The following is a 15268-nucleotide window of genomic DNA, read 5'->3' as shown; positions in this document are numbered from 1 at the left end:
ATTTGGATGCAATTGTGTAACAACAACATGTCCTTTACTTGGAAACTGCCTAGCAAAAAACATAGTCTACTTTTGTGAAATAATTACGGAAGCAAATACTCTCACCTACCTTGGTTGCTCATCGTCCTGGAAATCTAGGTTCTATAACCATAGGTCATCATTTAGACTTAAGCATTAGGCTAATAGCACTTCGTTATCACGTAGAATATGGGAACTTAAAGACGAAAATATTAACTTTAACCTTAGGTGGTCCATAGTTGGATCGGCAGCGATTTATAAAAATAATAGAACTGGTTGCCAGTTATGTTCCTTAGAACTATTGAAAATCATTAGATTCCCTGAAAAGGACAAGCTAGTTAATAAAAGATCAGAATTCAAACCAACTTGTATGCGTAAACTGATTAAAACCTTTAAATACTATAAGCCTTAAGTCCCCATTTTTAATTTCTAATCACTTCATGATCTTCTCTCATTGGAAATTCCCTCATCTGATCCCTCCTGCCACTATTCAGGCATTGAATTAACAACTCCTGGACTTACCCTCAACCACTTAATTATTCAGTTTATTCAGGTATGATAGAGGACCTCAAATGCAAGTCTATGTGTCATTATGCACACTCTTTATGCTGTCAGTTTGGTCTACTTCAGAACCTCATCCTGTCCAGATCCTTTATAAATATTGAACACTGGGTTGTCATTATTTGAAAGGTTGAATGGCAGCTTAAAAGCAGTATGAGAAGTCCTACTCCTTGTGAGCATGGTTACAACAATTTCAGATAAATCTAATTCCATAGAAATTTGCTCAAGTGAACAGACTTTGTTGAAATTAGTTTTTCCTGTTCCACTAGTAATATCAAGGAAAATTATTCCTCTGGAGTCAGGTGACATCAGTTGTTTGATGTTTTTTAAGCTCTTTTTTTTTTTGTATCTGGCTCTAAGAGTAACTCATTTTGGCATACATTTTGCTCCATTTGCTGAATGTCATAGCTGGTTAGCTGAAAAATCTCATGACTGAGAGTTGCAGCTGCAATTCATCCTGGAGCTGGGACACTGTTCAAGATCTTGTCAGCCATGGGCTGAACAGTATTTTCAATGAGGTTTAGTCTCTGGTTGTACTTGGTAGAGGTTAACTCTTGATGTGGGTTTTCTGAGCTTTGTTTTGTATGATACAGTATGTCTTCTGTCGTGTGGTCTTGGAGATTACATTAGAGTTGCTAAGTATTAGATGGTGAATTGGCACAGAAAATGTTAACAATGAAGTTCTTCACCTTGTTTAGAAAATGTGAACTTCAACCTCTTTCAACATACTGTTCCAGTCTGCATTATCTTCCAAGAGGTATCTTATTTGGCAAGCTTCATGATATGTTGCAAGGATATATTTTGAGGCCTTAGAATGAGGTTGGGCTATGAACATTGTACAGGAGCAGTCTGATATATGTTATTAACATTTCTCATTTAAAAATCATATTTCCAAAAAGATAGTTTGTGGTTTTAAATGTCATGGAAGAGAGAAAATAACTTAGTCTTTCATTGTTTCACATTTAAATTAGTATATATTGTTATCATATCATGATTACTTTAAGTATTCTACCAGTAACTACAATAGTACCTGAGGACAATCATTTCACAAAATATACAGACAACATATACTGGAACATTGTGGTTATTAAAATTCCTCATTAAAAATATTGTTTCATTGAAAAGTTAGTATGCAGTTTCAAATGCCATTGAGAATAGAAAATAATTTATTCTTTAATTGTTTCACATTTAAATTTTTATACTTCTCAAATATTCAGGTATTTTGCACTATAAAGAGTGTTAACATTTTGGCGTTAAGAATGGCATCCAGCTGTAGAAACCCAACCAAAGAAGACATTAATGCATGATGCAGTCCTCTGACTTGTCAGATCCTGTCAAACATTTAGCCCATATCAGCATAGAAGCTAGATGTTAAATGATGATGATATATTTGACTAAATTAACAGAGAGAATTAGAGTAATTTATGTACCACAGTGTTTTGTGACAAGATTTGAATGCATCAAACTTTTCAGGAATGAAATTCAGAATTAGTAGCTTTCATATCTTGGTAGCCATTTAAATAACTTTACAAAGTGTCTATTGAGTCTTTTTTCACTGAAAATTTATTGCAACTACTTTGTCATCAGTTTAATGCCCACTTTTTCATGCTTGCATGAGCCAGATGGAATTTTTGAAGCAGATTTTCTACAGCCAAAGGCCCTTGTCATCAACTCTTACCTGTTAACAAACAAGCTAGATATGTTTTCACAGAAAATTGGAAACGATGGTCACTGCTTTTATGATAGTGATATTTGTTTATAAGTATCATTTAATGAAAAACAAGGAGACAAACACACCGTCCATCTACCAGATTCATTTACAACGCTTTGGTTGACCCAGGGCTTTAGTAGAAGACACTTGCTCAAGGTTCCACATAGTGGGATTGAACCTGAAATCATGTGGTTAGGAAGCAAACTTCTTAACTATGCAGCCATGCCAGTGTCTATTAAATAAAAAAAATAAATAAAGCGAACTAAAATCTTATTTTATAAAGAGAGGCTGATCTCTGACTGTCTGTCCGTCTGTCTGTCACAAGATATATTTGAAGGAGGGGAAGAAAGAGAGGAGAAAATGTTGTTGAGAGAGAGAAATACAGTGAAATAGTGAGAGTGTGTGTGAAAGATAGATAGATAGGTTGTGTTGTCACATTATAATTAAAAAGTTTTGATAAAATACATGGGAATTTTAAGTGCAAGTCTGTCAACACAATGCAACACAGACTTTAAAAAAAGAAGACTTTCACTATATAACAATATAGATAGGATTTTTTTGGCTGTTTGTGTGTGTGTTTCTGTATGTCTTTCAACATAGAGACAATGCAACACAGACTTTAAAAAGACTTTCACTATAACAACAGGTTGTTCTTAAGAGAGAGAAAGAGAGAGAGAAAGAAAGTGTGTTTAAATGATAGAATTAAAATTTGTTTCAAGAAGAAAAAAAAACAAGTTGTGGAGAGAGAGAGAGAGAGAGAGAGCGAGAGAGCGTGTGTGTCTGTGTGTAAAAGATAGATAGGTAGTATATTGTCACCTTAGTAACTAGCAAGACTTTCACTATATAACAGTCTACTATTAAGACAATGTATGTGCATGATTAACAAATATTTTTACTAGCAGCGTAGTGACAAGTAAAAACCTAGTTATTGATAAAACTGGGAGTGCTAAAATTAATGTTAAGAATTTTCTTAGATTTTTCATTTCAGAAATAATCTTGTCATTGTTATTTGTTTCTTTAAACAGAAAGATGGTGGACTTCTGCGAATTTTCCCTGAAGGTCAAGAGAACGTTGCTAATGTCGTACCAAAATTTGATCGCCTTCTATTTTTCTGGTCAGATCGCCGGAACCCACATGAAGTACTACCTACAAAGAGAAGCCGGTAAATAACTATTTTGTTTTCTATTTTTACTCAGCATATATTCTTTCTTTCTTGGACCTCAGCCTTTTCTTTCTTTCTTGGACTTCAGCCTTTTCTTTCTTTCTCTCTACCATTGTATGATGTTTACTTTAAAACTTTCAAGTCAACAGTTTAAGCAGTACCAAGTCATGATTACTAAACATAGTTATTCAAATTGATAATCCTGTTGTCAGATAACTTTTTACAAATTACATATATGCTCTGTACAAGATTACAGATCTAGGACAAGTACCAAAGCACATTCACATTTTTGATTATGTCTAAGCCAAAATGTTTGTTAAACAAACATTTTCTTACTAATACTCAACGACCATATATTCCCACTCCTTGCTATTATATCTGAAGTTACTGACTGTACTTACCCTATGTGAAAACTATTTCTCCTTTCACTTAACCTGCATTACACTTAGTTTCACCTTTCTTCCCACTGCTTTCTACAGCAGTTTTAATTTTATTATCTTATCCATATTTCTAATACATACATACATACATACATACATATGTGTGTGTGTGTGTGTGTGTGTGTGTGTGTGTGTGTGTCTGTAAACCTAAATCACCCTGGGCTGGACTGTTCATGACAGCTTACAGTGTGTATTAAGTTTTGTATCAGGTAATGTTTGTATTACATAAAATATATTTTTAATATATCTTACAACTCTTAGGCAGTGAGCTAGCAGAATTGTTAGCATGCCAGGCAAAATGCTTAGTGACATTTCATCCATCTTTATGTTCTAAGTTCAAATTCTGCCATGTTTTTTTTTTTTCATGGTTTCTTCCTTTCGGGATCAAATAAAATAAGTACCAGTTGAGTACTGGGGTCAATGTAATTGATTTACATGTTCTCCTGAATTTTGCTAGCCTTGTGTCAAAATTTGAAACCAATATATTATACAGCTCTTACATTATATATATATATATATATATATATATATAATTTAATTGGAGGATATATTAACCTCATGAATGGATGGTTACATCTAAGGAAATACTGGTTCAATACCTAGTATTGTTGGGGAATGAAATTCCCTTAAAACAATAGGTATATATTAAGCATATAGCTTATATCCAGTTAAAAGAAGAAAAGAAAATGGAGATAAGGAAGTTAACAGTTATCTATTATTAACAAATTGGTCATCTTCGCTTCTTACAGCTGTTTCATCAGCAGACTTTGCTGAAATGAATTGATAAGTCCACATATAACCTCCCAAAGTACATCTGTTTTTTCTTTGATGAAATTATGCTCATATCACATAAATGCAAATTTAATGTACAAATAGGCATAGGAGTGGCTGTGTGGTAAGTAGCTTGCTTACCAACCACATGGTTCCAAGTTCATTCCCACTGTGTGACACCTTGGGCAAGTGTCTTCTACAATAGCCTCGGGCCGACCAAAGCCTTGTGTGTGGATTTGGTAAACAGAAACTGAAAGAAGTCCACCGTATATATGTATATATATATGTTTGTGTGTCTGTGTTTGTCCCCCCAACATCGCTTGGCAACCGATGGTGGTGTGTTTACATCCATGTAACTTAGTGGTTCAGCAAAAGAGACTGATAGAATAAGTCCTAGGCATCCAAAGAATAAGTCCTGGGGTCAATTTGCTCGACTAAAGGCGGTGCTCCAGCATGGCCGCAGTCAAATGACTGAAACAAGTAAAAAAGTAAAAGAGTCATTTGTAATTAATTATTGAGTATTAATTGAAACAGCTATAAGAAGCGAAGATGACGAGTTTGTTAATAATAAATATTTGTTAACTTCCTTATCTCCATTTTCTTTTCTTCTTTTAACTGTATATATATATATATATATATATATATATATATATATATACATATAGGAGAGTATTGCAGTTCGCTTGAAACATTGTATATTGTATGTAAAGAATAAAAAGTTTTGAATGGTAAAACAATGCACTATAATACAAAAATTGGACTATATACCTGTTGTAATTTAGTTACCCATAAAGCAATGACATTTCGGAATACAAGCCCTTTATCAGATATTCTTTGATGGAGTCGCTGCTATAACCTGTTTTCCAACGGCTTTTCTTGTGTGTGTGTGTGTGTGTGTGTGTGTGTGTGTGTGTGTGTGTGTGTGTGTGTGTGTGTGTGTGTGTGTGTGTGTGTGTGTGTGTGTGTGTGTGTGTGTGTGTGTGTGTGTGTGTGTGTGTGTGTGTGTGTGTGTGTGTGTGTGTGTGTGTGTGTGTGTGTGTGTGTGTGTGTGTGTGTGTGTGTGATTGACTAACAAATAGAAAACATCAAGTAAATCATTTCACTCTGTCCTACATGCTGTAAAGACTATGCTATCGTGAGTTAACAAAAACGTCTCTACGTGGTTTCTCAATCTGCTAGAAATAACAGCCGGATTTCTTTCAAATCATGCTCTGTTCTCTTAAAAAAAATATAGGTCATATTGAATAATGTGGTCCCTGATACACAAAATGATGAAGTCGTTATGACTGAAATATCTGTGATCATAGGTGTGCCTAATGAGTCTGACTTGATGTGAGGGGTTAACAGTAACAATTGCTTGTTATCATAGGGGCTGTAATAAAATAGTTAGTTGAGAGACAGACTGGAATTTTTATTGTATCCCAATTCCTGTTCTGAGTTCAATTCTCATTGGGATTAATTGTTCAAGGTTGCCAGAAAAATGTAATTACAAACTATGATTTATTTTGCTCTTTTACAAATAAAGTCTTGTGTCTAGTTAAAATCTTTATTAAAAGTTAGAAATTTAAAAGAACAGCAGAATCAGTAGAGCAATAAAATGGTGAGAACCTGAAGAATTCAGTGAAGTTCTGTGTCAGCAAATAGTAACACAAATAGTTCAAATGGTGGATACTTTTTGGTGTTTTATCTCTCTATGGTAAAAGGTAATACCTGAAACATGTAACTTTTCTTACCCCATAGCACAAAAATATATTCTACAATATTCATGTCTATATTCTAAGTTTATAAAACTGTCAGAGCCAGAAGTCAAGTTCTAGAGTTGGTTGTTTGGTTATCCTGCTGTGCTGTTGTGACTGTGAGAAATCCTTATTACTAGTTATTATAAGAGCTATATTATCATTACAAGGTTTTATATAACATTACTAATATCAATGTACAATGTTTTAATTTTCTGTTCAGCTATGCAATTACAGTATGGTACTATGATGCAGAAGAAAAAGCAGCTGCTGACAAACTAAGTAAGTGCTTGCTACAGACTGTCTTTATTATTTTATTAATACATATATTCATTTTAGTGCATAGCACAACTAAAATAGGGCCCTTAAAGGCACGTTTTTATTCACACTTATCTCAAAATAGATAAAAATGTAAAATGCTCATTTAAGTGGTAATTGATAGTTGCTCATTTAAGTGGTAATTGATAGTTTCTTTCAGGAAAATTGGAGGAGGTGAAGTGAGTTAACTAGAATCTGTGAAAAAGAGGAATCTGATAAGTATTGACCAAAGACAAATATAACTGGAGAGATGTCATACTGCAAAATTCCTCAATTCATGCTAGAATGAAAAATACATGAAATGCATCATCATCATCATCATTTAGTGTCTGCTTTCCATGCTGGCATATGTTAGACAGTTTGACTGAAATTGATAAACTGGAGAGCTGTAGCATATTCCAATCTGATTTGGCGTGGTTTCTACTGCTGGATGCCCCTTCTAAAGCCAATCACTCCAAGAGTGTAATGGGTGCTTTTTATGAGCCACCATCATGAGTACCAGTCACATGACACTAGCATCGGCTCAAACTATGATTTCATTTGATTTGACGAGTCTTTTCAAGCATAGCATATCGTATTACCTCTGTGAGGCCCAACGTTTGAAGGGTGCATTTTACATGCCTGTTATGTGATACCGGCATCAGCCACGACTATGGTTTCACTTGGTTTGGTGGGTCTTCTCAAGTACGGCATATCTAGAAATGTATGAGAGCTTATTATTGAAGAGAATTTGCAGTAGTAATGTTCCTTAACCAATAGAATCATTGAAGCACCACAAAACTTTAACTTCAAGAGAGCACACAAACTGATATTATTTGTTGCCCATTACTTTCATCAGATTTGTTGTAACAAGCTAATGAAAAAGGAATTATTGAAAGACTTGTATATTTCTGTAATAGATATTTAGTAGATTAGCAGCTTTGATTTATAAATTCTTAGCTTTGTACAAAGTATATATTCTAAACATCTGAATTCTCTTGTTAACATCTAAAAACTATGTAAGGTGGTGAGCTGGCAGAATCGTTATCATGTTGGACAAAATGCTTTGCAGCATTTCATCCATCTTTACATTCTGAGTTCAAATACTGCCAAGGTCAACATTGCTTTCATCCTTTCAGGGTCGATAAAATAAGTACCAGTTGAGTACTGGGGTTGATGTAATCAACTTACACCATCCCCTGAAATTGCTGGCCTTGTGCCCAAATTTGAAATCAATATCTAAAAACTATATAATGTGATAAGCATGTTGAAAATAACATTGGTTTCAAATTTTGGTACAAGGCCAGCAAGTTCAGGGTAGGGAGTAAGTCAATTACATCAATCTAAGTTAATCTGAAAGGATGAAAAGTTAAGTTGACCTTGGTGGAATTTGAATTCAGAATGTAAAGACGGACGAAATGTCACTAAGTATCTTGCCTGACATGCTGATGATTCTGTCAGCTAGCCACCTTATGTTTAGAATAATAAAGACAGCAAGAGTGGATGATGATATTGTTGATTGTTGTCAGTGTTTTATTCATATATTTCTTTTTCATTTAGAGTAATATAGTGTAATAGTGAAATAGTATAGTGCAGTTTAAGTACTTTGAGTGTTACCGAATATTTTCATGCTTTGAATCAAGGTAAATTTCATGTTTCAGTATATCCATAATAACTATTTGGTTTGTTACTCCTGTAAGATATTCGTCCTTCTGTCTGCTACCACAGGAATGTAAGATCATTACCTGTCTTCCATTGTTGTTATTGGTAGTGGTCATCTTAAATTTCATATGAATGATTAACATTCAAAATAAGAACTGCAATTTGATATTAATGATTGTTTCTCATTTAATTTCAATGATATAATGACATTTTCTGTCAAATTACCTTAAAACGTTATTTTTTTCACACTGAGAAAAATTACTAAAAATTGCTCACCTTTTAATCAAGCTTCTAGAATTTCCAAGTCATCCCACCTCTGCCGCCTAAATTTTGAGTTATCTCCCTTCCAACATTGCTTAACAGTTAGTTCCCTTAGTATGGGTGTTACATCTCTTACACACACACACACACACACACACACACACACACACATAGAGAGAGGTTTGGCCAAAAGTCACCTGACAGTAAATCAAAATTCCATAAATCATCATCATCATCATCATCATCGTTTAACGTCCGCTTTCCATGCTAGCATGGGTTGGACGATTTGACTGAGGACTGGTGAAACCAGATGGCTACACCAGGCTCCAATCTGATTTGACAGAGTTTCTACAGCTGGATGCCCTTCCTAACGCCAACCACTCAGAGAGTTTAGTGGGTGCTTTTACGTGTCACCCGCACGAAGGCCAGTCAGGCAGTACTGGCAACGGCCACGCTCACTATCTGCAATTCTGTATTGACTCAAATGGAAGAATGTGTCACTCAAGAAGGACTTCAGTTTGAACAATTTTCATGATGTTTCATATTTAGATGCTTTTATTAAATTCATTCAGTTGTTAAACAAAAATAAATCTTGGAATTAAATGGTTTTGATTTACTGTCAGGTGACCTGTAGATATATAAGTAACAAATGTGTCAATTCATTACAGCTGTTTCAAGCGCCTCCATTTAATGGATTAATGAAAACATTACATTAATTTGAAAGAAAATCGCTCTCATCAGATGACTGAATAGACTTCAAACATGAAGGATAAATAATTTTTTAACAAATTTACATCAATAATAGAAGCCAAAATATTTACATTGTTTTCTTTTGTTATATATGTGGCTGAATGAGTTTAGCCTTCTATAATTTAGAGAGTAGCAGAGGAAATAGTGGAGGGGTCAAGATAAAAGGAGTGGTGACATAGTTACTTAAATTTATAAGACTTTATGTAGTATGTAGTCTTAACCATTTAGAATTAAATCCATTGGGAGTTGTCAACTGTATTCTAGTTAATGGTGATATATCAATTAATGTCAGACAATCTACTAGACTCCCAATGTACTGGAACCATATATCTAGCTTTATCTACATAAAAGGGTAGGTTGCAGGGTTGGTAGTAAGAGAATGTCTGATGGCAGAAGGGGTGATAACTGGAAGAAAGAAGGATGAGGGTGGCCAATACTTATTTAGATTATCAAATAAAGAGGAATATAATGAAAAACCAAAAGAGATAAGTAATATAAACTTTAGGGGTGGAAATTAGAATTGAAAAATATGGGAGTTAGTAATTTGTATATATATTTATATCATCATCATCATCATCATTTAACGTCCGCTTTCCATGTTAGCATGGGTTGGACGGTTTGACTGGGGACTGGTGAGCCAGATGGTTGCACCAGGCTCCAATCTGATCTAGCAGAGTTTCTACTGCTGGATGCCCTTCCTAACGCCAAACACTCCGAGAGTGTAGTGAGTGCTTTTACATGTCACCGGCATGACGGCAAGTCAGGTAGTACTGGCAAAAAGGTGTTTTTATGTATCATGCACAGGAGCCAGTCCAGCGGCACTGGCAATGCCTTCGCTCGAATGTTGTTTTCCACATCCCACCGGTACAAGTGCCAGTAAGGCGACGCTGGTAACGATCACACTCGAATGGTGCATTTTACGTGCCACCAGCACAGGGCCAGTCAGTGGCCCTGGCAACGATCACGCTCGGATGGTGCTCTAAGCGCTCCACTAGCACAGATGCCAGTCATGCGGTGCTGTCATCGAATTTGGTTTCAATTTCACTTGCCTCAACAGGTCTTCACAAGCAGTGAAAGAAAGGTATGCCTAAGTTGGCTGGTTACACCACTGGCATAGGTCACAGAACATGTGATTGTAGAATAAGTAATAATTGTGTATTTAATAATAACTGCATTCGAAAGGAGGTAGTATATCAATGTATAGTAAGTACACAATATGACAGAAAGGTATATGTGAGTGCGACAAAAAACAATATGAAACAGAGACTTAATTATCATAACTATACATTTAGAAACAGAAATAGGAGAAATTCTACAGGGTTAAGTAGCTATATATGGGAACTTAAGGATGGGGGAATTAACTATAATTTAAATTGGAAAATATTAACAACAGCACCCGCGTATAATACTAAAAATAGAAAATGTATGTTATGTATTTATGAAATTTTCTTAATAATTGGGACTAAAATTCCACTTATTAACAGCTTTAAGGAATGCAACATTTCCTGTCTTCATAAAATTGGGCATACCTTTTCCAAATACCACTAGAACCTAGTATTAAAATACCCCTACTGACATAATAATAATAATTATTATTCAAGTTATTATTGATGTTATACTGTATTATATAATATATAATAATTATGCAAGTATATATAAAAGAGGGTATATATTAAGTTAGCTATAATTATATGCATGTATGTATGTGTGAGTATATATTACTCTTGTCGCTACTTTTGTATTAATATATGTGGGTATGTGTGTATATATGTATCTATGTGCATGTACTTGTGTGTGTATATATATATATATATATATATATATATATATATATATATGTGTGTGTGTGTGTGTGTGTGTGTGTGTATGCACACACATATATGTAGGTTTAGGTAGGTATGTTTATGTTTTTTGCTGGTACCTTTAACAAATAAACATTGACTAGCTTATAATTTACATTAAATTACACCCCACAAGTATATAAAGTAATAACATTATCTAGTTTTTTGGACTTAATCAGGTTTTTTTTTTATATATGAGCTAGTATATATGTGTGTGTGGGTATATACATGTATATATATATATATATATATATATATTACTCTTTTACTTGTTTGTCATTTGGCTGTGGCAATGCTGGAGCACCGCCTTTAGTCGAGCAAATCGACCCCAGGACTTATTCTTTTGGATGCCTAGTACTTATTCTATTGGTCTCTTTTGCTGAATCGCTAAGTTACGGGGTCGTAAACACACCAGCATCAGTTGTCGAAGCGATGTTGGGGGGGGGGGACAGACACAGACACACACATACATATATATATATATATATATATATATATATATATATATATATATATATATACATATATACGATGGGCTTCTTTCAGTTTCCGTCTACCAAATCCACTCACAAGGCTTTGGTCAGCCTGAGGCTATAGTAGAAGACACTTGCCCAAGGTGCCACGCAGTAGGAATGAACCCGGAACCATGTGGTTGGTAAGCAAGCTACTTACCACACAGCCACTCCTATATATATTTTGTATATACATATGTATGTATATAAATGCCGGCATTGATATGCAACTCCATTACAGAGCCAATAAATAAACAAATTAATTAATTAATCAGTTGATTGATTGATTAATGGACCTAAATTTTTGAGTATGTTATTCTAATTATAGATCTTAATAACCCAGAGTCACCTCCCTTCGTTCTATTTATAGCTTAATAACCCCAACCCAACACCTCTTAAATATAATACTAAAAGTAATTAACTGAATAAATAGACAAATAAATATTTTAAAGGACTGAATGACTGATTGGTTCCTTAATTAAATGACTCAACACTATTACATAGAGTCTTGCATTTGAGGCATTTTGTCAGATAAAATAGATTTTAAACATAATTTAGCAATAAATAACAATTTAGTAATATGTAGGTATATATAAAAGAGGATACATGAGAATATATATTGAGTTGGTTCATTAATTTAGTAACTAGACACTGTTGCATGGAGCATTGCAATTAATGTATTTTATCGGAGAATACATTTTAAACATAATTTTAGCGATAAATAACAACTTAGTGAAACAACTTGTATGGTCACTTTTGGTCTTTTGTCCCTTATTTGAATTTGGTCCGAATAACTTCCAACATGTAATTTTAACCCTATATTACCCATATGGTTTAGTAAATATACAAATGATTCCCCTAATTAGACAGATAGATGTGGTATTATATACGTTTTTTTAAAAATAAATTTGTAATAACTTATTTTTCATATCCCCTTAGTAATATCACTTTAACCTAAAATACTAATATATATATATACATATATATATATATATATATATATATATATATATATATATATATATATATATATATATATATATATATATAAATTCATCCATGTTTTACTTATATATTGCGTAATTTAACATAACTTAATTTAATATAATATTGATGCGGCCACCGAGGATGCGATTAGCATTATATCCCTATCTCCCGGGCTGGGTTTTGAACCCGTACTCTGGTCAGTTGGGGACAATGGTATTTCCTTTGTCTCGTTGGCAACCACAGCTATTTTTAGCGTAGCTGCCCCCTTTCCGGTCACCGAAAGTTCAGCAGGACAGGATTTGGCGGGAAGCAGTCGGCCAAAGCAGTGAGCAGAGAATTTTGGCCAGTTAGTTCTGGCAGCCAGAAGAGGCAGTCGAGCTCTGGGAGCCAGCAGGATTGGTTGAGTCGAGCGGTAGCAGCCAGCCGAGGCAGTTGGGGGACAGCAGTTTTCCCGTGGAGATGGAGCCAGTCGAAGAGATGAAGATGAAGAATTATAAGTCTGACAGAGAGAAAGATATGGTCAGCAGAAATGTATAGAGTCCCAGTGAGAGAGAGACGGAATTGTAGTGGCAGACTGCCTTGGTCAGTGGAAGTAGCAGACTTGAAGGAAACGAACTTCGTTGTGGTAAATGCTTTTATATTATTTTAGAGAAAAAGAACTCTGAGTTGTTAACTGTGTTGTTGTTAAATGCTTCTAAAAGAAAGGAAAAGAAAAGAAATACAAAAGAAAGAAGCAGAAGAACTTTGTTGTCAAATGAAACTTGAGACACGAACTTTGCGATGTAAAAATGATTGAAAAGCTTGTAATTGTTTGGAAACTTTGTCAACGTTATTGAACTGTCATGCCATGTATTGGAATTGTTATTATGTAATGCTCTATTCTAATCTTTTAAATGTATTCTGTGATGTTATGTAAAGAAAAAGAAAAGGTTACCCAACGCATGGTCTTCATGTTGTTTCTTCCTCCCCTCCTTTTGCCTGTGTTGTTCTTCGTTACGTGCTCCAGCCGGGGCTTTATTATCGGTCAGGATTGTACCGACAGATGAGTTGCTAGCTCACTGAGCGTATGAGCGTTCGCGCGCGCGCGAGTCCCCTATTCGGTGTTAGGGAGGTGCTTCGCGTGCGGGCGTTCGTAACAAAATTGGTGTCAGAAGTGGGATCTATAAATTGCTGCAGTGAGTTGGTTGTTCGTCATGGCTTCAGAGGGTGCGCGTGCGAAGTGTCAGGCTAGGAGGGAGGAAGTATCCCTGGCCTTGGTTGTGAAGATGCTGGAAGAGCAGAAGGAGGGCTTCGCTGAACTCAGAAAAGAGCAACAGCAGATGCGGGAGGATCACCGACAATTTAGGGAGGAGTTCCGCGGACTGAGTAGCGATACCGCATGGTGTAAGCAGCAGATCGAAAGGCCTAACGAGAGGACGGAGCGCGTGGAGAACTTTTGTGCTGCCGAGCCTGAGGTTACTAAACCTGAGGTGGTTGCTGTTGCTGCGTCATCTCGTGATGCTCTGACGTCTGGATGCGGATCTCCTGGAGTTGAAAGTAGCAGTGTGGTCCCGGTTAGGAAGAAGCCACAGGAGTTTGATGGCAAGGTGTCGTGGGAGTCCTATAGAATCCAGTTCGAGATGCTAGCGGACCAAAACGACTGGGACGAAGGGCAAAGAGCTGTTCAGCTTGCTACTAGTCTGAAGGGTCCTGCACTGGAGGTGTTGGGCCAGCTGTCGAAAGCAGACAGGGGTCGATACTCGGCGCTAGTGGAAATACTCGAGAGGTGATATGGAACTATGTGCCAGAGTGAAATGTACAGGGCACGTATCCGCACCTGTGTTAGAGCTCGAGGGGAGCCTCTACAGCAGCTTGCCCAGGATTTGGAAAGCACGGTGCACAAGGCTTACCCGACAGCGACCCCCGACCTATTGTCTCTTCTTCTGAGGGAGCAGTTTATAGATGCACTGGACAGTGTAGAGCTGAAGGTCCAGGTGAAGCAGACGCGGCCAGGTACGATGCAGGAGGCGCTGGCTAGGGCTCTGGAGTTCGAGTCCTATGTGAAGTCCAGCACCGGAAATTTCCGGGTGAGTGGAAGCTCCAGATTCGGGGCAAGAAGAGTAAAAGTCCGTGAAGTTGAAGGACTTGGAGATAGTCGAGGACTTGGTAGGCAGAATGAGGAGATGACTGGTGTGTGTTGGCACTGTGGGAAAAGCGGACACAGGCGGCGAGACTGCTACAGTTGGCGGCGAGAGAGGAAACAGAACGATGGGGCAGGATCTGTTTTCAAGGCCGAGTGTTGGTGTTGTAAGAGGCAGGGACACAGGAGTTGTGACTGCCCAACAAGAAATGAGTCGGTAAACTAGAAGGAGCTGGTGTTAAGGGGCAACCACCAGCCAGACGTTCCAAAGGAGCCCCACACTTGAGACGGCGTGCAGGGTCTGTGATTGACAGCCTACGACTGAATGGAAAGGTCAACGGCCGGACGTGTTCTCTGGTGATTGATTCGGCCTCGGGACAGACTTTTGTGAGGTCCGATGTGTTGCAGGACCTAGAACTGACAGAGACATCGCAGCAGTT

The 15268-nt window shown here is 36.5% G+C and overlaps 1 protein-coding gene and 1 pseudogene across 4 annotated transcripts in view; both read left to right on the top strand.

The window, feature by feature from the left end:
* Positions 1 to 15268, top strand: part of LOC106873167 (prolyl hydroxylase EGLN3) — a 96978-nt gene that overhangs the window by 28316 nt on the left and 53394 nt on the right. For 3 of the 4 annotated variants that reach the window (XR_016243655.1, XM_014920396.3, XM_089359926.1), the window contains exons 3-4: positions 3316 to 3452; positions 6623 to 6681. Coding sequence is in view for 2 of the 4 variants with exons in the window: in XM_014920396.3 (XP_014775882.1) it covers positions 3316 to 3452; positions 6623 to 6681 (196 nt within the window). In the remaining 2 variants the exon portion in view is untranslated. Of the gene's footprint in view, positions 1 to 3315; positions 3453 to 6622; positions 6682 to 15268 lie in introns of those variants that run through there. The other variant, XR_016243656.1, reaches the window with a different exon arrangement.
* Positions 13788 to 15049, top strand: LOC149133275 (uncharacterized; annotated as a pseudogene).

The sequence above is a fragment of the Octopus bimaculoides genome, chromosome 11 (assembly GCF_046866305.1).
Source record: "Octopus bimaculoides isolate indiv1 chromosome 11, ASM4686630v1, whole genome shotgun sequence".
NCBI classification, from domain to species: domain Eukaryota; kingdom Metazoa; phylum Mollusca; class Cephalopoda; order Octopoda; family Octopodidae; genus Octopus; species Octopus bimaculoides.
Note: the sequence above shows the minus strand (reverse complement) of the source record. Positions and strands in the feature narration are given on the sequence as shown.